The sequence below is a fragment of the Python bivittatus genome, unplaced genomic scaffold (genome assembly GCF_059951505.1).
Source record: "Python bivittatus isolate LINGU-HERP-01145 unplaced genomic scaffold, Pbiv_v1 ctg000220_np1212, whole genome shotgun sequence".
NCBI lineage: Eukaryota > Metazoa > Chordata > Lepidosauria > Squamata > Pythonidae > Python > Python bivittatus.
This window is the reverse complement of record NW_028277048.1, coordinates 19,143,725-19,167,476: the sequence shown is the minus strand read 5'-3', so window position 1 is coordinate 19,167,476 and position 23,752 is coordinate 19,143,725. Positions and strand designations below refer to the sequence as shown.

The 23,752-nt window shown below is 45.5% G+C and overlaps 2 protein-coding genes across 6 annotated transcripts; one reads left to right on the top strand and one right to left on the bottom strand.

Annotated features, from left to right (window-relative positions):
- The first annotated feature begins 323 nt into the window (after positions 1-323).
- TARBP2 (TARBP2 subunit of RISC loading complex) lies at positions 324-14,241 on the top strand. Of its 5 annotated transcripts, none has more exons than XM_007438536.4 (9): positions 324-550; positions 2,165-2,334; positions 5,144-5,249; positions 7,108-7,191; positions 7,869-7,941; positions 8,963-9,080; positions 9,509-9,636; positions 11,919-12,111; positions 13,744-14,241. In XM_007438536.4, the coding sequence occupies exons 1-9, from the start codon at positions 324-326 to the stop codon at positions 13,899-13,901; spliced, it is 1,257 nt and encodes a 418-aa protein (XP_007438598.2). In that variant the 3' UTR covers positions 13,902-14,241. The 5 variants fall into 5 exon arrangements, with proteins under 5 accessions (XP_007438598.2, XP_007438599.1, XP_025029167.1 ...); XM_007438537.4 differs by having other exon boundaries at positions 394-550; positions 7,872-7,941; XM_015889895.3 differs by having other exon boundaries at positions 435-550; positions 2,170-2,334.
- Positions 14,242-16,066: 1,825 nt separating this feature from the next.
- NPFF (neuropeptide FF-amide peptide precursor) lies at positions 16,067-19,877 on the bottom strand. Its single transcript, XM_007438539.3, has 3 exons — positions 19,719-19,877; positions 17,397-17,524; positions 16,067-16,313 (listed from the first exon to the last, which is right to left on the bottom strand). Exons 1-3 carry the CDS (start codon positions 19,860-19,862, stop codon positions 16,190-16,192), a joined length of 396 nt encoding a protein of 131 aa, XP_007438601.3. The 5' UTR covers positions 19,863-19,877; the 3' UTR covers positions 16,067-16,189.
- Positions 19,878-23,752: the final 3,875 nt, after the last annotated feature.

Genomic DNA, 23,752 nt, shown 5'->3' with positions numbered 1-23,752 from the left:
TCGTTGTTAAGCAATTGCGTGAAAGAGATGTGAGAAGGGATTCGGGCTAAAAAGTGATGCCACGCAGGTTTTAATCATTTAATCATCTTGACGTGTTATTGTTCGTATTTCACTTGTAATGCCAACACTATACCTCCTCGAACCGCGCCCCCGCCGTTTGGGGCATATTCGTAAGGTGTTTTCCCACGTTATAGCTTGCAACATTACAACAGGAGAACTACGACTCCCAGCGTGCACAGGAGCAACCATAGTGCCTTGAAGCGTAGCGATAGAGAAGCCACCCTGTGCCGCGAGGCCTTATGGGATGCGTAGTCTTCTTGTCAATGTTGCCTTGTGGCGGTAGTCTTCGTGTGGACTCCAGCTTCCAGGATGCGCCTCGTAGCGTTTTCGAGGCGACAGGAGACTATCGCTTCCTCTCTCCCGGCCTTTGTGAGCCGGACTGGAGGGTGGAAGGAGTTGTGGTGGCGGCGGCGGGGCAGGAGGAGGGAATGAGCGAGGAGGAGGCGGAGGAGCCTTGCGGGAGCGCGAGGAGCTGCGGCAGCTTCCCCAGGTGAATAACACCGCCCCTTTTGAATCGTTGCTAAGAGACGAAGGGGCAAGCCCCGCCCCTTGCAGCTGTGTTGCCAAGTTACCCCCTCCTCAAAAAACGCATCTCGGGCGGCGTTGCGATGATCGCAGGCAGGCCCGAGCGGCCCAGCCTGCCCTCGACTACCATGGCGGATTATGGGGCGTGTTTTGGCGGGATTGCCTGGGCCTTGAACGCTCCGTGTAACACCAGCATCCGTGTACGCATAGGAGGAGAAGCCGTCTCGTCACCTCACAGGATGCCCAGTCACATCATAACACAGTTAGTTAACTCGGCCTCCTCCAGCATGCTGCTGGCTAAGGATGATAGGAACTGAAGACCGACCCAGGCTTGGCCCGGCGCGGTTAAATTTTCCCGCTTTCCCGTTTCTTCTCCCATATTGGGAGCGCAGCTGCTTGGGTTCTGTGTGACATTCCTGATCACCAGAAGGAAAGGAAAGCAAAGTGGGGAGGCGGGAGGAATGGAATACCGCTTTCCTTAAATGAAATCTGCACTTTTCTCTTCAGTACAAGGGACAGAAATGGTTTAATTGACATGATAATTCATAAGGTATAAAGTTGTTGTGTGTACTATTCCCATGCAGCTTGTGTGGGCTTAGAAGGTAAACAGGGATGGGCCTAGTAGTACTTGGATAAAAAGTCACCAGGAAAGCCCGCTTCCATACTTATTACCAAGAAAACAGTATACTGTGGTTAAGTCCATGTTGTCACCAGGATTGAAACTCAAACTTGAGGATTTTATTTATTTATTTATTAAATTTATCCCCGCCCATCTCCCCCTAATGGGGGACTCTGGGCTGCTTACAACTCATTAAAACAATAAATAAAAATACAATTACATAAAATCTAAAAGGTATATAAAACAATTACTAAAAAAGAGCCCAGGAGGCTGATGGTTCAGAGGATGGATGGATGGATAAATAAATAAAAAAATAAAAGATAAATAAAGGATATCTTTATTGTCTTAGAAGCAAGAATAGGATTGAAGCCTGTCAGAGAAGTTTCTTGGACTGTGCTCCAGTTGGATCCAAAACACAGGCTTACATGGATGTCATAGATTTCTGACCAATAGAGCTAAATGACAACTCCATGTCTAGACAAAGCAGTCTTTGGAACATAAACTTGTAGTTTTTATTCTACTTGAATTTACTCTATTCTCATTGGATTTTTCAGACAGATGAAGGTGGATGGGAGGGTTCACTACATGGTAAATCTTTAAATGAAGAAGAGTTTAATCCTAGTATCATTGGGAAACTCACTATGGAAGTTTAGCTGCTTCTGTCAGTGATAAAGATGGAGATATGTTGGAATGGGGTTGAAAGAGAAAGATGACACACCTTGTTATAGAATACTCTTCCCCAATCTGGTGCTCTCCAGGTATGTTGAGCTACACCTTTTAACCCATCTGGTAGCACAGCCTTGTGCTGGTTGGGGAGTCAAAATTGTTTCTCAGCATATCTGGAGGGCACCAGGCTGGGAAAGGTTGCTGTAAAGTATGAGATCACAGAAGATACAGAAATATTGAAAACAGAGGCAAAGGTAGCTTTAATATTCATCTCAGTTTCCATGTTTCCCTCAGTATAGAGCAAATGCTGGCGTCCAATCCTGGCAAGACCCCTATCAGCCTGCTACAAGAGTATGGGACACGCATAGGCAAAACACCTGTCTATGACCTACTGAAAGCTGAAGGACAAGCACATCAGCCCAACTTTACCTTTCGTGTCACAGTTGGTGACATCAGCTGCACCGGTTAGTTGCGGTAAAGAATAAGTATATTGATGAACCAATTTACCTTTTTTTTCATTGGCCTTCATGTTGTTTGAAGATAGTAGGAATGAAAAATCCTCCAGCTGTGGTTTTGATTTGAAGTTCAGCCTTTGCATGAAGTGTATGCAATGTGGCCAGTCTGTAGGCTTCCAGACTGCAGGTTCCTCTGTATCTGAGACAGTGGCATGATTAGTCCCTTTCCTGTAGGGTTGGCAGGAAAAAGGGGTCTGCCTTTTTGCAGTGACTTTTCCTCTACTTATTTGCTTAGATTTGTTCTCCTGGTCTATCTTAAAGGCACAGACTACATTATAAGAAATAGTAAATGGAAAGCATACTTTTTTTTTTTTTTACAGACCAAAGTACTTTTAGAGCTTGTAAAGCTTACAATGGGAGAAATCTAAAAATATTAGTGATCCTGTATTACAGAATCCATATAGCATTTAGAAACCCTTCCCACAAAACATTCATTGCCATTCTCATTCCTTGAACTTTGGGTGGGAACTCATCCAGGCCAACAATATGCCTGCTTCATTCCAATATATTCCTCCTCCTCCTGAAATTTTTCCCTATAAATCCTTTTCCCAAATAAAATACATTGAGAGCTGCAATGAGAGACAAGGAGTATGGAAAGCTCTTAATGGTTCTGTATGTGGTGTGCGTCTGTGTATGTATCCGTTCTTTCCAAAGTTAGGCATACCCATTTTCCTGAAAGCATTGCAGTTTCAAGGGACACTGCTGAGGGAGGGCTAAAACTAATTGTGTCCCAATTCGTGATATCATCATTTAGACTTGGGAGTAATCCTTAAAAGATCCTTGCTGCCAGACCTCCAACAATAATAGGTCTCCCAGATCCACCCTGTAAAAATACAGATGCCCCCCAGTGGCTGCCTGGAGTTTTGCAGCCCAGAACTGGTAGACCTAGGCCAGAGCTGAGTGGCTCTCCAACTTGGTGGTACTTTGACCCCCTGAAGTGTTTCATGAATATGTGTGACTTCCCTCTGAATAAAACTAATGATTTAATTGATATTAGAATTGGGCAAGGAATAAATATGCCACTTGTAATAAAATGAACATTTAATAAAGTATACATTAACTTTTAATGTATCTGTCATAGGAGCTTTTAAACTCTGTTGTATTGCAACTGCCCACCATGGCTTACACAGGCAAAATGAGAAAGGAAACCCAGAGTGAGTTTTGATAATGGTCCTACTTTGCCTACACAAGCCTCTTCAGGTTTTTTTTTTTAGGTATGACCTCCCCCAAGTTGTTTGCAACTCTCCCTTGGGGTAGGTGTGGGGAATGTCCTGAGTCCCAGTTTGGGAATCTCTTCTATACCTATTTGACTCCTCCTAGAACTGTTCATTTGCTAAGGCTGACAAAATTCTCACAAGTGTGGTCTCTCTTGGGATTGAAGAGGATCAGTCTCCTCTCAGGTGGAGACCCTTAGAGTTGTAGGATATGGAGGAGGGTAAACTGAACATAGAGGTGGGCAAGGGGAAGACAAGGATGGTGGTTGATTAGGAGGCTGAGCGCTCTATCAGTGAAGTTTGGCAAAGAAGGGACAACTACACCAGTATATCATTTCTGACAAACTTACATGGCACTAAGTATGTTACCACATTTACTTATTTAACTGCATTGTATAGTGCTCCAATCAAAAAAATTCTGGGGAGTACATAAAAACACAACGTAGCGTTAAAAACTCTTCAAAATCATAAGCTAGTAATAAATCAGTGGCCATTCACAATTCTTTCCTAAGGGAACATAACAGTTTTAAGTGCTTTGCAAAATGATGAGAGGGGCCAAGCATAGGACGATGTGTACAATAATGTGGGAGCTATTGCATAGAAACCCTGCTTTCTGGCCCACATTCTTATTGCCCACAGGAATGGGATCTTGAGCAGGACTTCTCTAGTTGTCCACAAAGATGGGCAGAATCATATTCTGTCCAGATGATCTCTGATATACAGTACCTGGGTGCCATACCATATAGGGCTTTATAGATAATGACCAGCACCTTGAACTGGGCATGGAAGCCTACCGATAACCAGTGCAGCAACTGCAAAAAAGGTATAATTCTGCAGTAGTGAGTCTTCCCTGCCAGCACTCTGAACTAGTGTAGTAATTCGGTTCAGCGTGATCAGGATAACCCTAACCCTAACCAGGAAGTTTCCTGGCTGTAACTGGTTTACTAGCCCAAACTGGGCAGAGGCCCCTGGCCATGGCCTCCACTGCTTGTTCAAGCGGGAGCCGTAGGCCCAAGATGACACCCAAGTCATGGACCTGCTCCTTCAGGGGAAGCTTGTACTACTACCAGAATTGATGTTCTGGTGATAGCCACAATGTTTAGTGATGACTCCATCTTGCTAGAGGTTAGTATGAGCTTCTTGCTTGCCATCCAGTCTGTTACAACTACCAGACACTGGTGCAAGACGTCAGCGGGATCTCAGACCTGGCACATGTATAGCTGAGTATTGTCAGTGTGCTGATGCTGCCTTTTTGATGAGATGAACCCGTGTCTTTATTGTACTACCACTGCTACTATGTCGCAAAAGTCCACCGTGCCTTGTCACAGAATATGCTCTGAAGGCATAGGAGGCAGCTAGTTTGCTAAATAGGGCTGGGCCAGGTCTATGGAAAATTTAAGAGAGCCCCGTGTATGCTGCCTTGATTTCTTCAATGGGAGAGTGTCAGGAAACAATAGATGCTTCACCCAGTATTCTGCACACTCTTACAAGTTCTCATTCTGATTTTGGCTCAGTATTGGCTTCTCTCTCCTCCTTGTTCTCAGGCCAAGGACCCAGCAAAAAAGCTGCCAAACATAAGGCAGCAGAAGTGGCACTCAGGCTTCTGAAGGGAGGAAACATGTTTGAGCAGGCACCGTTGGATGAAGCCAGGTGAGGGATATGCCTGCTTGGGACAGACCTAGAGATCAGAAGCCCAAATGCCCTTTCAGAATTATCTGGGCATCCTCTGTCTCTAATGCCACTTATTTTTTGTTCATCTCAAAAATTTAATTTGTGTCCACTTTGGACAAAGATGAGGATTCTCTTACTATTTTATTATTTATTTATTTAGTAATCACATTTAAATGGCTACCCACTGTGGACAGCGTACAACAGTTGAATAAAGCAGCAAATAGATTAAAAAAAACAATAGTTATAAAAGGATAAAAAGTAATTATTAAAATAAGAATATTATCAAAAAAATTTAAAATATACAAACTCCACAGAGAGAGCAAGAACATCAATCACAACAGAGCCATCTAAGAATGTCTCCAGTCCCCAAAGACGCCCAGGCCTGATGACACAACCAGGTCTTGAGGGACTTCGTAAATGATAGCAGGGAAGGAGTGAGCCTAATTTCAGGGGTGAGAATATTTCACAAGGAGGGCGCCATGGCAGAGAAGACCCTCCTCCTGGGACTCACCAAGTGCAAGTCCCTGGCCCATGGAACCCATAACACGCCTTCCCTGCCAGATCTAATGGGACGGGCTGATGTAACTGGGAAGAGACAGTCCCTCAGATAACCTGGCCCCATGCCATGAAGGGCTTTAAAGATCAAAACCAGCACCTTGAATTGGACCCAGAAGCAAACCAGCAGCCAATGCAGCTTGCAAAGCAGAGGTGTAATATGTGCTCTTCTAGGAGCACGCATAATTGCCTGCGCCTCTGCATTCTGCACCAGTTGAAGCTTCCCGATACTCTTCAAGGGCAGCCCCATGTAGAGTGCATTACGGTAGTCCAGTCTGGAGGTGACTAGGGCATGAGTGACTGTGATGATGGGAAGGTAAATAATCCTCTGATATACTAACAGTTTGGAGGATACTTGGGCAGGCTACCAAAGACAAAAAGGATTGCCAAGCTTTAAAGGGTTTAAATTATCTTCTCCATGCCCCCACAGATAAGCAAGCCTCTAGATTGGTTGTTGCATCACAGTATTGTAATTCTACTGACAATGCTATATTTCCACCAGTATTTTACATTTACTCAATGTTAAAAGAGAACTAATTCCGTTTTGACAAATTTGCAACCAAGTGCTGGAATTAGGCAAGGCTGCAATGTATTTGTTGTACCATTAAAAACACTAAACACTTGTTTAACACATTTGTGCCAAAATCTGCACTCTGAGCTTGTTCCATGCATGTTTCTTCACTTTGCAGCACAATACTCAGCTTTTACTGGGCCAAAGTGTGCTGTGTCATTGACCAAACTCTACTACAAGTCACATTTAGCTTCTTCTGAGATTTCTCAGGATAAGATGGAGATTATACGAACACTGCAGAACAGAGATTTTGCTTTAAGAAAGCAAAAAGTGGAATTTTCATGAGGTTACATTGCGTGCAGTCTTCAATGAAGATTGAGTTTATTCAGCCCATGGATGCATGGGCTGTTTTCACGCTACTGATCAGCAATTTACTGAATTAACTCAACTTCTGGGTTCACTCACTACACTGAACCCTAAACTAATAAAACAGCTGGGTTCACACAACACACTGAGGCAGACACCAGACAGCAACCTTTATCTCAGCAGGTTGTATAAATCCATTATTATGGGATTAGGACAGTTTAACGGGCAGATGTTAAGCAGTAAAAGGAAGCTTGGGCGGAGGATATGTTTTTGAAGGACAAAAATAATAAACGTAGATTATGGGGTGCGAGTTTGGCGATCTCTGACTTCATTTCAACAGCTTATCCCACTATGTGGATTTCTGCCACTGAGCGTGCTTTAATATTGTCACCTTGTATTTTGAAGCTCTCCTTTCTCTCTAGAGCCCTTGGCTCCGACCGCTGCTCCAGTCGCTGTGCCTGTACCCATCCTCCCAGCAGCCTCTCCAAGGTAATGGGGTAATTATTGAAGTGAAGACTCCAGGGGTGGGCTGCCCACGGTTTTTAAACTGTTCCTCTGTTTCCCTAAAGCACGTTGCTGCTCTATGAGGACAAGCTGGTTTCTCTGAGTCTGCGTTCCTGGTGGTTGTTCTTGCAGTTTTGCCCCAGTTGCTCTTCATAGACTACAACGTGGTGTTCTTTAGATGGTTTAGATTTCAGCATCTAGAATTCCAAGCTAGCATGGCTTTTCTGGGAATGGGGGTTCAGCTCACCTGGAGGCCACCAGGTGGGGAAAAATTGAGCGATAGAGCAGACGGAGGGGATGCAGACCTATGGAACACAACCTGTTTCATTTGCTACTCAATACTCTGACATTAGCTGGGCAGGTCTGGTTTGCCATTGGAAATACTGGCAAGTGGTTCCTGTCTGGTTTGCTTTGTGTGAAATGCTCCTATTTATCTTGAATGACTTTTTGCCTCCAACCTAGATTGATTGGCTTGTGCTTTGCTTTGCCATCAAGTGCAGATTCCAGGCAAGGCTTTCCTTTCTGAGGGCCTCTCAGGCAGCTCCCTGGAAGATCTACTTTTCTGTACCTTTAATTAGCAGTGGACGAGTGTGAGTGGAGTATGTGGGTTAGCAACACTTTGGGGGAGAAGAATCTTTTATTTTGTGTCATCTTTTATCCAGAAGTTCCTCGATGGACCTAAAATCCCCAGTATCCCCACAGCAATGTGAGTGCAATCCAGTTGGGGCCTTACAGGTAAGCCGTTCTCTTGGCTGTGTTATATTCCAACCCCAGGTAGTTTCTGTTGACAGCATTGATCACCTTTCCTCAAAGTGGGTGCTGTCCCAGTGCACTGAATACAACTCCCTTAATACACATTGAGTAGACACCAGGATAGGGAAGGGAAGGCTCAGGTGGATGCAGGTCCTAGTATAGCTCCCTCTTTCAGCATCAGACTTTGTAGCAGAAACCACTGATCTATGTTGCTTGCATGCAAGCAATGTGTCTGACACTGATTCTTATTTGTACCCTATTTTGCCAGCTATGCACTTCAAGTCCTCTACCTTCTTTTATTGCATCCTTTGCTTAGACAAGAACACCTGACATGATGTTGGTGTTCTCAAGACCCTGATTTTTAAAGATGAGGCACTAGACGACATTTAGAGGGCAGGTATGGGGAATCAGCCATGTAGTCACATCCATCTGAACCTCCCCAGCACTTCTCCAAAAGTCTCTCAGACAGTTGAGTGGTTCTGGAAGAAGGCCCAAGAACTGTTTTAGGAAAACTGAACTCATCAGTGTGTATGGGTCTTTTGGGATCATGGTTTCTAGTCAGAAGCAACATGGGCTAGCTGTGGCACTGGAATGAAACTAGTCACATATGATGAAATCAGCCATGTACCCCGTCTCAAAAATTCAATGGTAAGCTGAAGCAGTTGTCTCAGTCCTCATATTGTAAGTAAAGTCCATCCACTGTTGTCACAATATTGCAACTTCTGATAAATCTTGAGGACAGCTTCCCAAGTTGTCTTGATCCACCTTGTAGTAATGGTGACCATATGTGACCATAGTAAAGATTAGTTATGCTGGCTTGATTTTTCTCCCAGTTATCATCCAAATGCATGCTAATTTAATGCAGCCTTCAGTTGGATTTGTACTAGAGTGTTCCTAAATAGGTTGTTGCTTTACATATACCAAAATAGCAGTAGGGGCCAGACCTGCCATTCCCATTAAGATTCCAGAGCTGAATGTTTTTCTAAACTGCCTCTTTCCCCAGGAGCTGGTGGTGCAGAAGGGCTGGCGACTCCCAGAATACACAGTCACTCAGGAATCTGGGCCAGCACACCGCAAGGAGTTCACCATGACCTGTCGCGTTGAAAGGTTTATTGAAATAGGTATACTATTGCAAGATGTTAGCGAAGAATCTAAATCCCCCTATGATTAGTCTGTTTAATTAGTGCCTTAATTCCCTATTGTTGTGTAGATCTTAATCCTGATCTGTTCCTTCAGCAGTCCCACTGGGATTTATAAGGCTTTCCACAAGAGTGGGAAGCTTCCCTAAAACAGGCTTAAGTGACAGGAGGATTGGTGCCCTTATCAAATAAGATGGGAGAAATCAGAGGCAAAGCACAAGCATCTCTCACTCACATGCATTCATTCATAATAAAAGTTATGTGAATGTACAGAAGAAGGTTCTCAAAAAAGAGGGCTTTGTTTGGAATCTGTGGCTATGCATTCAGGGTTTGGGGCGAATCTGATATGGGGGGAATATACCAGTCCTGTCTTCAGATTGCCATCCCAACTTTTCTTTTCCCTCCTCCAGGGAGTGGCACGTCCAAAAAACTAGCCAAACGCAACGCTGCAGCGAAGATGCTGGTACGGATCCATAACGTTCCTCTGGATCCACGAGAAGGCGGCGAGGCTGAAATAGAGGAGGACCAGTTTTTTATTGTGAGTCTTGGCGGGACAATGAGAAATAGAAGAGAGAAACAAAAGCCGCTCTAAATGTGGATGTGTTTGCATCGTAGGCTAGGAAGTCAGTTCACCGATAGCCCTGCAAAGATGCTAGACATCTGTTCCAGAAAGCAGGGGTAAAACTGAGTAGACAGCAAGTATTCTGTCCAAGGTGCATTCCAAAGTGTATGCCAATACTGGCCTTGTGAGGCCAGCTCACAAGTTTTTAGCCACTTGCTACAAGCCTCATTCTACAGCTCTGGCAGCGGAAACTTTATCTCAAGGATAGGAAACATTTTCATGTCCTGGGCCTACATTTTGGATGGCATGCCACGAGGCCACACTCCCAAAAATTAGACAGGAGAAAAACTAAATTGGCTTTAAATATAGTTAATAACTTCTCAAGTATTTAATGAATTTTCTCTCCTGTGGATGTAGAAGTCTACCCAACTCCTCTGAACAGCATACAACATTAAAAGATAATAAAAAAGTTAATAAGAAATGCACCATGTACATTGGGAAAAAGACAATCCCTTGAACCAATGAAATGATAATAGGGGCTCAGCATCCAACTTAACCCAAGGCCTGGGGGAATATCAGGATGTGAGCCACACAAATCTCTAGGGGGATGCTGTTCCAGAGGGCAGGCATTAACAACAGAGAAAGCATGCTTCCTGGTCCCAACATGTTATGTTGTTTAATGAAGGGGGCCCGGGGCATACCCAGTGTGCCCAGTTGTATAGGACAGGCAAAAACCATAATAGATAGGTGATCCCACAGATAATCAGGCTGTATAGGTGGTAACCAGCACCTTGAATTGCACCCAGAAGCCTACTGGCAACCAGTGCAACTTGTGGAGCAGCAGTGTCCCATGGGCATAATGGCTGCAATTTTTTAAGGCAGTAATGCTGTGGGAAATTAAGATAGCAAGTATTTATGGCTATATTAGAGTCCCTTCAGAAAACATGCAAGATCAATGACTTACCCTGTCCTGTTTAGTTTGTAAATTTCAAGAAACATCATCAACCACTCATTCCAGCACATCCCTCATACTTCTGTTAGAGAGTCCTCAGGTACTTCTCACCTGGATTTTCTGGCTAAGAGCTTGAAGTTATGCAGCGTCAAGCAATCCCTAGTCAAAGCACTGACACCTGTTTCATCTCATCCAGATCCTGCAGTATAACATGCCTGGATTCAATAGCCAACTTTTTTTTTCTGATTAAGTAACACTAATCAGCTACATACGATTTCCTCTTTTCTTTTTATGTTCTACTAAATGAAGTCCATACTCTTCCTGGACCAGGGAGGTCAAAGGCTCCCATCCCCTGGATACTTGTGCTGCCTTTTAGGTAGTCAGCGTAGTCATTGATTTTTTAATGTTGTCTCTATTGGTTTAGCTGACTTTCTCTATGAATGTAACGTTCATGCTTGCATCCTAGTGCAGATCTTGCTCTCTTACATGCAGGCATGGAGGACATGAGCGAGAACACTAACACACTGGAGTTGTGATTATGTGGGAGAATATGTCCATAAAATGGTAGCTGTTTTTTTTAATTCTACCATAATATTGGCCCCACCATTAGGCAAATGACTCAGGTGACAGATGTTGTATAGCAGTAGCATCTGCCATTTGTTGTTCCACTGGAATCCTTGGTAGACTCTTACATGTTTGCTGCTCTTAGATAGATATGTGTGGGATATTGTTTGTCACCAGGCTTGAAGCAAAATTTGAATTTGAAATTCTGTATATGCTGTTTAGTGGATATTCTAATCTAGAACGGAATATATACCCTCTTCAGTTTGCCATCCATAGACCTCTAAGCCATCCACCTAGACTCACTGGAATCAGAAATGTAGCCTGCATTTCCCAGGATGCACTGGGGTCTGGGTTCAAATTGCTGAACGCCAGAAGCAATGTTGCATTTCCCCTTGGTGCTGTAAGATCCATGTTCTCAGGTGTGTTGTCAGGTGGGGAATCTTGGTGTTGTCAGGCACAGGAATCTTGAATGTTGGAACTTGTTATAATCTGCTGACTTAAGAAAAGCAGTTTCTACTCCCTCTCCTGTGAGGCCCTAAACAGGGACTCTGCAAGGAGATAGTTACTGATTTTTAGATCAAGGACTGGTAACACCACCGAGGAGCACCAGGGACATCTAGGAATTTTAGGAAGTGGAAGAACAAAGACAGAAACCTATGGACAATTCTCTAAGAGCAGAAAGAAGAATTTGCTGAAATCTGTGGAAGAAGCAGATCCTCCTTGAACACTTTTTCCTACTTAGATTGCAGGAACCAAACTGGATGGGATGAAGGGTCGGGGATCTGGTTGTACGTGGGATTCTCTGCGCAACTCAGTGGGAGAAAAGATTCTTCATCTGAAAAGCCACCCATTGGGAGTCCTCAATACTGGGTTCTGTAGCCTCTTGGAGGAGCTCTCTGAAGAGCAGAGTTTTGATATCAGCTACCTCGATATTGGTAAGGAGTGAGGCACAGATCAGAGGGAGTGGCTAACTATAAAGGTTGGGTGAATTCTCCTCTCTTGCCTCCTGTGCACTACAGGTGGTCCTTATTAAGGGACTACCTCATTTAGTGACTGCAGTTACAATGGTGATGAAAAAGTAACTCAATCCTCACATTTATGACCTTTGTAGGTCTGTAAAGCAAAGGAAAGCTGAAGTAAGATCATATCACTTAATGACTGCTTTGCTTAATGACCGAGTTGCCAGTCCCAATTGTGGTCACTAAACAAGGACTACCTTATTTATTTATTTGTCCATTTACAAATGCAACTTTGTGTTTCCCAATTGCATATTGAGTGACTGGGTGGCTGAAAGCAGAAGTGGCCAAGCAAGCTTAGAACTATCCAATGATCCCCTCTAAAGTCAGAGAGAACTTGGGTGAACTTGGATCTACTTGGGTCACATCAATGATTGGCTTCATGTAAGAGAAATACTGACTTAGGACACAAACAAGACTTGGGGCCAGGAATTCAATATTAGGCACTTTAATGGTCTGCTTTAATTTAGGTATATATTTATTAGATATCGAGGGAGATATTGAAGTGGTCACCAAGTCAGGCAGATTTTCGTTTGCCTGTTTTGACAAGTATGTCCTGCTACCTCTTAAGAATGACAGCATCATACTCTGGTGCAAAGAGCATTCACCACTACCTTATGAGCTTAAGCAGTCTACTCCTTGCTTTTTTCAAGCTAGGAAGAGCAATGGTCAGTATATAATGTAGGTTTCAGCTCTGCAAGGATCCTGTCTTTATTCTTGAGCAGAATGAAACGTTAAAATATACATTGCAATTCACTAAGCAAAATTACATTATGCCAAATAATATATCATTTCCAAAAGTAGAGTTTCAAAACAAGAATGGAAATACATACTTCAGTGCTACAGAAACAGTTTACCTGTTCTGTCTGTTAAGGCAGAGTCTTCCCAAAACATTTAAGATAGAAAGGGTGATAGAAATGGAGAAGAAGAAGAATCACTTCAGTGTTTATTGTTTAGACAGTTTGCTGTACTGCACCTCCTGATGTTCCATTTGAGAATAGGTTTGCCTTCCCAAGGTTTCTGGATGAGAATTATAACTCTGAACATCCTTCAGCATAATCTCCACAGTAGCTAAACCTGCTGGAATTTGCAATTCATTGGTATCTAGAAATCTGCATGTTCCCCACCCCTCCCTTAGGCCACCTGGTGTGTCCACAGCTGCAGCAAAATTTGGAATTTGCTACTTCTGTTTAGCCACACAATTGCTTTAACAATACAGTAGCCCATCAGTTTCCCTGGTGAAGCTTACAAAAGCAGGATCACATAGATGCCATTTGGCTTCATAATTTGATAGGCTGAGATAAATTGCCCTTGACCATACAAGGTGAACCAATCAGTTCTTCTACCATCGCAGTCGCTTGCTCAGAAAATTTTAATTGCCAGAATGTTTGTACATGTTGTTTATCTGTTGCTCTGCATCTGTTTGAAGAATGCTTTCATCTAAAGTAAGAATAATCAGTATAAAATTTATATAAAAGATGCACTTAAGCAGGTTGCTGTTTTTCTGGCTTGAGTGACAGACTCCTTTTTTTTTTTTTTGCCCCCCCACAGATGAGATGAGCTTAAGCGGCCTCTACCAGTGCCTGGTGGAGCTCTCTACACAGCCAGCCACCGTATGCCATGGCTCAGCCGCTTCCCGCCATGCTGCCCGTGCTGATGCTGCCCGCAATGCCCTTCAGTACCTCAAAATCATGGCTGGGGGCAAGTGAGACACCATGTGACTGACGATGCTGGGGATAAACTGAGGAGGCCACTTTGTTTTCCTCTCACGAATTGGCGTGGCAGGGAGATTTGATGGGGCTGCAAGAAGGGAGGTGGGTTGGAACAGGTTGGCTGAACTGGAAGACTTGGAAGATGTTGGCTGAACTTGCAGTGATTATGAGGTTTGCGGAGCCTTGTTTCCTGAGATGTAAGGACAACCGATGTGGAGGCTACGGTACTCCCGCCTCTTTGGCTCACTTGGGGTCACCCTGGTTGTTCTCCGGGGATAAGCACTGACTGATTCTATCATGTTTGGGAGTTGCAATAAACAGGATTTTTTTGTAAAAAGTTGTTCTATTTTATCCCCAGTTCCTTAAAGCAATCAGGCATGCACATACAATAGAATTGTACCTCCCTCACCACATGCCACAAGCCAGAAACCTTCAGGCCGACCTGTTCAAGCTCTTTGTGGCCCGTGCTAGTTAGATGCAGTCCTGCACACTTGCGGATGAAACGCTCAGCATCACATCCCCTTGCCCGCGTGTTTACTGTGTTTTCTATGAGGAGGGAGGGGCCAAGGCTGTACATCCCACTCCAGCTGCCCAACAGACTTTCTCCAGGTAATTGGAGTCCAGCAACATCTGGGAAGCCAGGTAGGGTGCAAACAAATCTTGAATTATCCCTGAAGCCTCTCCCTCATGTCCAGAAAATATTTTTCTTTTTAAAAGGGGGTTTCGAACAATGTTGTCTTTCAGTTATTTCCTCCAGATCGTCTTTGTCTCCTCAAACCAACACTCATTTTCATAGGAATAATTTCTTCCCTGCACACATCTGCAGCAGTCCCAACCCAAGGAAGGAGTCTGAATGGGTAACCAGTCCTGCAAAGAGCAACTGTTTTTCTAGCTCAGCCAGGTCAGTCTGATGCTTACACCTGTATGCTTACACCTGATGCTTACACCTACTTGGGCTACATACTCCTTATTCTCAACCGACATGGCCAGCAGCTAGTTTATCCATATGCGATATAGGACAGAATTATAGTGTCTTTCACTGTAATGAATTATGTGCATTGCGCACAATCCATTTTGGGGAGAATCTGCATTTTGTAATATTTTAGAGACTCAGTCTCAGGCGTTGCCAAAATTCCACCACCGCTGTGACCAACAGATTAAAAAAAAATAGCATACAGAGGAAGGGGCAGAGCTCCTTGCATAAAAGTGGACTTCACTTACCATAGGTGTACTCACCAGAAGGTATGTGTAATTTTCACTGTAATTCTTTTTCCAAATGTGCCCATTCATTGTTTTTCCCCATAGAATTGAATACCACTGATTCCCAAACAGAAAACACTTCATTTCCTGAGACTCTTATGAGCAAATTGGCCTTTTCTGTGGGAACCAGAGGCCTGGACTCCCTGATAATGGATAAACGTTGCTTTTACCCACAGCTAGTTTAGCTAGTGATCTTACAACTATTGCTTGATTCATCTGAGTTACCATTTTTCCAAAGTCCTGTTCACACACATCTTTTTTGTTCTATGCATTTCCTACCTAAGCAACATGCCTGTGTATCAGTAACGTGTCAACTAAGCAATTGCCACAATTACATTTGCACTTTTCCAGGATGTTTTGATGCAGAAGTTGCTGTTGCAGCTGGCAAAATACAGGAGGCTCATTTATATATTATGGTTTACAAAATCAGGATTCCCTCAATACAGAAATCCTCCTGAGAAGACCAAAATGCACACAATGATTCTGAATCTCAACATGCAAAGTTGCCTGTCCTGAACCCGTCATATTTTATTCCAGTAAAAGAGTTCTCCACCTAGCTGGTACCTGAGATCATGCCAATGCCCCAAACCGGTATCTTCCACCCAAAAACCAGGTGGGCGAGCACTGATTCCTGAACCCCTCATACTTCCAGGACAAAGTGGATAACCCGACACCCACCAGATACTTTGAACTACCTCTCCCATCATCCCTGTTCAAAGATCTTGATGACTGGGGCTCATGGGAGTTGTAGTTCAAAAGGTCAACTGCAGGGAGAGTGATGTGCTAATGTAATGTACATGACAAAAAGGACTGCATATCCTCCGAGATGTAACAATGTTGTTTTATTATTGTCAGCAACTAACAAAACACAAGCCCTTAACACGGACAGTCACCCAGCTAATGCTCAGTGACAAGACACAGAAATAAAGGAGCAGAAAATTAAGGTGAGGCTCCCATCCAGTTTGGCAGGATCCAGGAGGCAATTGCTCTTGGTGTTTATTTTTTCCGGGTGGCTACCTCCAGCTTCATTTTTTCTTGCCAAACCGCTGTGGGGCAGCCATACTCAGAAAGTGAGGTGCCAAGGAATCCCAAGCCCGTGGTTTGATCCGGCCAGCGCTTCTCAAGCTGGCCCTGGCTTCCCGGCCAAACCTAGAGAAAGGATCAGAGGCAGAGAGCGACACAGAGAACATGGGGACAAATCAGACCCTCAAAACTACAGGGAGATCAGGGTAATATTCCCTCTGGCGCATCATCCCGTCTCCAGCAGCAGCTGGTCAAATGACTCCAGGCAGCTCATAAGCAGAGCATTATGGGCATCCTTTGCCTCCAGGACCAGACTCTGAAGTGAACTGGATTGCGGTTCAGGAAGCAGTTAGTTCTTTTTAAAGGACAGGAAGGTGAAAAGAGGAGACCCATCCCTTGTTGGAGGCATACATGAATGGGAATGTCAGCAAATGGCAAGGGATCATTCCTTCATTCTTATTTGCACCAGTAAGCCAGGAGCTGTATGTAGCAAAAGCAGAGAGAAGCATGAAGAACTCAGTTCTGACAATCTCATTTCTCCATGTTTTTCCCTGGAGGAGGAATGAACCACAATTCAGTTTCAGGCTGCCTAATTTCTGGCTTGCTGTTACTTTCAAACCAGGATGTAACATACACGCTGCTCAACTGCTGAATAAATACAACAGAAACCCAATCAGCAGTTTATTTAAAACCCAATTCCTGGTTTGTACATAGTTGTAAGCCAGGAATTCAGTAAAGTGAAACAATCCTGGTTAATTTTTCTCCTACGGTTGGAACTAGTACACACCCTCAGTTTATCCATCACACACGAGGACACACAAAAGCGTGAGAACGGCAAAAAAAAACAGAGTATGGAAAGCTCTATTTGGATAGCAATTATGCATTATCTCTTATTCTTCCTTAATTATCTCTGAAATATGAAGCTTGTCTGATATTTACAATATATGATGCCATGAGAGGTTAGGGTAACTTCTACAAATAGCATGCCAATTGGATGGAAAGCATAAGTAGCATCAGCACCACAGAAGCTGGATGTTCTAATGCAACCAGTGGGGGGGAAAAATGTTTTTCAAATCAAATCCAGAAAATTGACCAAAATGAAAGTTGGAAATTGCATGGAAACATGAAATCAACATTTTCCAACATGTTTGCTCCTATTTCACCTAAGTATATCTTTCTGCCTACCCTGTCAACCTGAATCAACCATACCTTTGTGGCTGGAATAGGAAAGAGCTGCGGCCAGGTCTCTGCACAGCATGGAGGAATGAGCGGAAAAGGACGCCCGGAGGATGCTCTTCAGGTGAGCTCTGGCCAGCGTAGTCCTCACTCTCTTGTTGCTGTAGGAAGAAAACCTGGAACTCATCAGAGCATGCAACTGGACAGGAGGAGGGTTTGCTGCAGGATTAAGAGGTACAACGGGTCAGACGATGACCCAAGACAACAACAGTTCACCCCGATTGGGCAGGAACACTAGGTAGGTATTGCATGCTGCCTGTGGCTTCAGCTTTGAGACCTACATATGGGAGGAGATCCATCCTGCACCATAACAAAATAAAGGCAGCCGTTTCCCTTTGCTTTTACCCTAGTGGCTGGATTCACACAATGTGCTTAGCCAGGTTAGTTAAAGATCAAAGAGCTGCATTCACATAACATGCTAAGCTTGGTTAGTTTTAATCCTAATTAGGAGATTGCTTTTGGATGGGAAGTTTAGTGTGTTCGGTAAACCTAGATAATGTGGTTAGTATGTAATTCAATATACTGTGCAAACCCCCAATATGCATTAAGTGTGTTATGAGAACCCAGCCAATGTATCTTGCCTTTAGATTTTGATCAGCCTTCTCAACCTGGCATCTTCCAGGTGTATAGGTTTACAGCTCCCATCATCCCCAGCCAGGTTACCAATCGTAGGTTTTGAACTGGAGGGCATCAGGTTGGGAAAGGCTGCTTCAGATGGAAATCTTTAGGTATAGCCTGGTTTAATTTTTATCCAGCACCTATAACAAGGGAAAGATTGCTCTGAGTCAGATCCTGGCTACTGATTCTTATTGCTCAGTTTGTGTATTTCTTAAATGCATAGCTAATCCGCAGCTATTCTGTTTCAGCCCCCAATATGTTGTGAGCCTAGATGGGCTGTCTATCAAGCCTGAGTTTGCACGGGCACTTTTTGTGTAAACTGAAGCCTCCATATCAGAATAGGACAGGCTATGTCATTCTGGACATCCTGTGGCTGCAAACGTGCCCTCAGATAGAGGACCAGCAAACAAGGCAGCCTCCCTACCCCAGCCGGCCAGAGGCAACTGTTGATCAGCAAGTCAGTTCTACGGTTCTGCAAAGGGGACTTTTTTCTATCTTCTTTCCCCAACAGCAGCCTTGTGCCAAACAGGAACAGAATTCCTCTATAAAGATGTCCTTTATCCACTGCACAGCTTGTGAAAAAAATAAACGAGGAGCCTATTTCCACAAATAGTACAGTGCACTAGAAAGAGCATATATATACTGTTTATCAAGTGATCATTCATTAGAGCACATCTCTGCAATAGATGGGTAGATGTGGATGCTCGTTACTAGACATAAGCAGGACAAATAACAATATGCAGGTTGAATTTCCTTATGCCTTCTGCTACTGGAATCATGCTTAGAAAAAACAAGAGAAAAGCCGAAATTCTCAAGTTGCGGCAGTCTAGGTTATGGACACAGCAAGGTATATAGTCACAAATGTGCCATAATCCACAAATAATTCCAGGCAGTTTGCAGATTTTCACTCAACTCCTTTACCAGAGCTCTACAGAATTATCCCAGATCACTATTAGTGCTAAAAATAAGATAGAGAGAATCACTACTTTCTTAAGACCACCTAGTGAGTCCGTGGCTGAAAGGAGAATAGAAGAAACTAGAATAATGCATCTCCCTTAGCCACAGAGCTTGGTGGATCACAAGGATGCTTCGTCCTTCTTGGGGAGTTCCTGAAATACCAGAAAAACGGCTGGGACTGGGAGAGAGAAATGAGCAAAGGCCATTAGCTACAAACCTCTCTTGTAGTTGGGGCTTGTTTTTACTATCCTTCTGGTTCAACTTTAGCCAACCTTCTCACCTCCAAATTGGCAAGCGGGTGCCAGGATCCCCAGTGTTGGCTCTGTCGGTGGGAATGGTGCAAGTCGTTGTCGCATTTGGAGGATGTAGGTTGGGGCAGACGGGGCTATGGTGTTGAGTGTCAGAGGCTGGCACGTCTAGCGCAAAGCCTTCCTCTGCCCCCTGTGCAAGGTCAGGCCAGTCTCCCTCCCTCACCCACCTTGCAAGGTTGTGGTAAGGATGAAATGTGATGGGAGCAGGAGGGCAGCTGTGCGCCCAGCCTAGGAAAGGCAGCCTGCAACGTCCTAAATCAATCCCTGGAAAGGTCGTGGGTGCCTCCCCAGCTACGTCGGAAGCTAAAACTTCCCCGCGAGGAACGGCGGGACTGGGGCAAGCAGCAAAGGCAAGACCCGATGGCTCCCGTGTCCGCTCTGCTGCTTCCTCGGGGCCGAGCGCACTTACCATCCAGTCCAGGAACCGCTCCGGGTAGGTGTTGGGCTCTTCGGCCAAGAACTCCTGGGAGCCGAGCGCCTCCTCGAGGCTTCGGCACGGCCTCAGGCTGCCCGAGAGCAAGGCCAGCGCGAGCAAGAGGCGGGAAGCGTCCATGGTGGAGGCCCGGCCCGCTCGGCTCGGCTCGGCTCGGCTCCCCCGTCCTGCTTCCCTTCTCCTGGCAGAGCCTTTATATCGCCATTCATCCCAGAGCCGGGGGATGTGGGGCGGGATTGATGACAGGGGTGGCAACCATTTGTAAGGCAGCCCATACGGTGCGGGCCCTGCGGCAGCTCCCGGTGACGAGCGGAGAGGGACCGCGGTGGTCCCTGACAGAGGCAGCGCCACTGCCGTCTGGGGCTGCTTGCGCGTTATTGCGAGGATAAATCCAGCAAAATGGCTCTTTCAAGCCCTGTTGGGACGTGGCGGCTAATTGCTTGTTTACCATGGTTTGTGGGGGCACCGGGGAAATCGAGGCCGGCGCTTGGGACGCTGACCCCCATCGTCTCCTGCAGCCGGCTTCACGGGCGGCTGAGATTGATGGGTCTGGAGCCCCAGAGGCTGCGCGGGACCACACATTTGTCAGGCTGCTCCGCGAGCAGCTTTACAAGCCCCGCTTCCCTGTGGCGTTCACGTCGGCGAAGCGCGAGCTCTTGCCGCTTAATGAAACCCATTTACAACGCGCGGCCCGGGGACGGGGCGGGCGGGGGAGGGGAGAGCCTGCCGGGCTGAAAGGATACGCGTCCAGCCGCCCCAGGTGGGTGTGGAGGCGCCGCTAAGCCTCGGGCAGTTGTTCCCCCCGTGCAGTGGAAAGGCCTAACGCTTCGGTTTTACTTCCTTGTTCTCACAAAAGCTGGCTGCCCTAGTACACCAGCAGGGGCAGGGAGAAATCAAGCCGGGGGACCGGGGGAGTAACTTCCCCTGATTGATTTCTTCCCATCATGTAGCGTTAAAGTCATGGGGTGTGTGTTAAAGTAAGGTGGCAACTACAGTACAAGGGCTAGACAAGCAGCAGGGGAGAAAAACACTGTACGCAAATAATTTGCTCCCTCAGTTTAAGGCATTTGTAAGCTAGTAAGAAGAGAGCCAGTTTGGTGTCGTGATTAAAGCACTGGACTGGAAACCAGGAGACGGTGAGTTCTAGTCCTGCCTGAGGCACGAAGCCAGCTGGGTGACCTTGGGCCAGTCCCTCTCTCTCAGCCCCAGGAAGGAGGCAAGGGCACACCATTTCCAAAAAACCTTGCCAAGAAAACTGCAGGGACTTGGCCAGGCAGTCACCAGGCGTCAACCCTGACTTGAAGGCATGCGCGTGCGCACATGCACACACACACACAGGCAAGTGGGAAAGATGATCATGTGACCAATGTGCTGAGTTCCATGATGCAACTTCTATAATTATATCCATGAAGTAGTTTTGCCACAGAATTTGTGAATGGGACAGCCTCTCTTGGCCAGCTTGTTACAATGAACCAAAGTTCTGGCTGAGCACCCGGAGGCTTCAGCCTCTGCTCCAGGTGATGGGCTGAGAGCAAAAGCTTCTCCAAGCCCTGGATGTGCACGTCCATACGTGACCAAGGGTTATACTTTGTCCGAAGTAAATCCTGCAAACTGATTTTGCTTTGTCCTTGCTGAATCCCTCACCCAGGGAGGTGGGGGTCTCCTTTTTGTGGCTAGGGGAATGCCCCTTGAAATCATGCCCTTATTTGTCAGCTGCACAGGGTGCAGCAATGATGCGATCACACCTCTGGCAGTGGAAGGCTGAAATTTTTAGCCTGCTTTGTTTGGTTTAGTTGGAAAAGAGGAGCAGTTAGGCCTGGGGAGGCTTACAGCATTTTCCATCCCTCCCTCCCCCCCAAAATGCCAAATTTCTGCACTGGAGGGTTCCATGTCAAGTGCATGAACTAAGGGCTGCAGAACTGCAGATTGCTCACTGTAGATCAAGGGGTATTTGTGGGGAAATAATAGCTTTTGGTGGCTTATGGAAGACATGGACAGGGAAGCAAAGCACCTGGACAAGAGCTGGTTGAAGGGAAGAAAAAAAACATAGGCCCCTTCTGTATGGCTGCTGGCTCTACCCCCACCCAACTGTAGTACTTCTCTGCTGCTGTGAGATGTTCAGCAACTACCCCTACATTAAACCCCTTGTGCCGGCCAGCAGTCCATGGTAGTCTTTCTCTGCCCTTGCTCTTTGCATCCCTGTGCTGTGGACTCAGTCTGAAGAAGAGCACAACGCTGAGGAGAAGAGCCATATTTATTGCGAACACCCATGTTTGGTGTCTGCTTTACAAGAAGGAGGGATCCTGAACAATGGAAAAGCCAAGGTTGTTATAGAAGTTGAGGGCTACAAGGCAAGAAGTCCTAGGGATCTCATTGGCTGGCACATTTGGGGAAGCTAGGCTGGTCCTTGCCCCTATACCTGGTGTGAGTTCTACAGTTAGGCAAAATGGGCCTTTCAGGAGGGCAGCAGAGCTGAGGAACTTCATTGTTAAAGGAGATGGAATGTTGAGGTCATCAGCTGATGGAGGATGGAAGGCTGGGGTTTCTCTAGGTTATTATTATGTTGCAACTCCCTTGTAAGGGCTGCTTTTGGACTGTGCTATGAACTGGTGAGGAGACTTCTATTCTTTGGTTTAGATGGGATTACAGGGAGCTTTGTCTGGGGGCAGGGAGGGTCAATTTGGGTCTGATGGGATTAGGAGAAGAGATGAACTGGGTTTGATCCTAGTCATATCCAAGACAGGAAGGAAAAGGGTGCAGTCTCCATTTTGTCTGTTAGATTGTTTTCTCCACTACACCCTACATAAGCATTTTGTGTTGCAGGGAGCAAGGCAGTCAGTGTTGGGCAAAGCCACCTCCAAACGAGCCAAGGAGCCGCAGGGCCTTGGCTTCAGGAAGGAGGGGGAATCCTGGAGGGAGAAGGCAGGATTTCCCCTGAGGAGGAAGCTGTCTGGCAGCTCCAGAAAAAGCAAGCCGTGCAAAACCGCTGCATTGTTTCCTTTGAAGCAGGAGCTGAGCCAGTTCACTTGCAGAATCCATTGCCTTGGCTTTCCAAGGTGACAGAAATCCCCGAGCCTCAGAAGGATATGCTGGACGTGGTGCAGATTCTGACCAGCTGCATCCTTTGCATGTGAAGTAAGCTACAAATAGTCCTAACAGCAGCAGCTTCCCTGAAAAGAGATTGTGCAAATGCGCCTGTCTGGATTCTCACCTCCTACTAAACCATAGCTTGCTTTAACCAGTTTTTGAACAAGCTACAACTTCCTTGATTTAGGCAATATGCTCTATGATAAACCATGGTTTATAAATGGTTCGGTCAAAACATTGTGCCAAGCCAGAACCAAGCCAATCTGATTATGGTTTAGTGTGATGTGAAACCTCAAGGTGTTAAAAACAACCATTCATTGGTGGAACTTGAACGTGAGAAGCATGTTGGCTGAACTAGATTCGCTCCTGGATCCTTAGAATTTCTGAAAGGGAAGTAAAGAAATTCCACTGGCAGTCTATGGCTTTCACTCATTCCAAAACACTTCACGCAAAGGCACCTTCTTCTTGCCAAGCTTTGCATTTAAGAGAAGTGAAAAAGCAATTGGTCAATGAGATGCTTTCAGTCCAAAAGTGTTTATGCGAGATCCTTCTGTACAACCCTTAGGCCACGGGAGAGAGTGATGTATCAGTCTGACTACGTATTAATTCCTGTGCCATGTTTCCTTCAGGCTTGATAGGCAGCTGATTGATGCTCCCAATAACAACCAAGTGTTCTCATGCATTGGCACCATGGACAGGTTGGTATCCATCAGTGCCGGGAATAAGCTGCACAAGGCACAGCTTTCTGTTTGTCACTGATACATCTCTTGGTGAAGAAGAAGATGATTAACTTACATTGTAGTGGAAATGGGCTGCGCACACCATGTCCTACTCATGGTGTAAAGTGAGTAAACTGAAGCAGGTAAAGCAGCAGGTGGGCAACTTGGCTGCATTTCAAAGGCCCTCTGCAAGCAATCAGTTTG

Excerpts from the sequence above, each read along its gene's own strand:
- TARBP2 (XM_007438536.4), top strand. The coding sequence starts at position 324 with ATGTTGCCTTGTGGCGGTAGTCTTCGTGTGGACTCCAGCTTCCAGGAT. Across the intron at positions 7,192-7,868 it reads CTCCCAGCAGCCTCTCCAAG|AAGTTCCTCGATGGACCTAA; the intron begins GTAATGGGGTAA and ends TCTTTTATCCAG. Across the intron at positions 12,112-13,743 it reads TATCAGCTACCTCGATATTG|ATGAGATGAGCTTAAGCGGC; the intron begins GTAAGGAGTGAG and ends GCCCCCCCACAG.
- NPFF (XM_007438539.3), bottom strand. The coding sequence starts at position 19,862 with ATGGACGCTTCCCGCCTCTTGCTCGCGCTGGCCTTGCTCTCGGGCAGC. Across the intron at positions 17,525-19,718 it reads AGCGGTTCCTGGACTGGATG|CAACAAGAGAGTGAGGACTA; the intron begins GTAAGTGCGCTC and ends TTCTTCCTACAG. Across the intron at positions 16,314-17,396 it reads TTCCTATTCCAGCCACAAAG|GTTTGGCCGGGAAGCCAGGG; the intron begins GTATGGTTGATT and ends TCCTTTCTCTAG.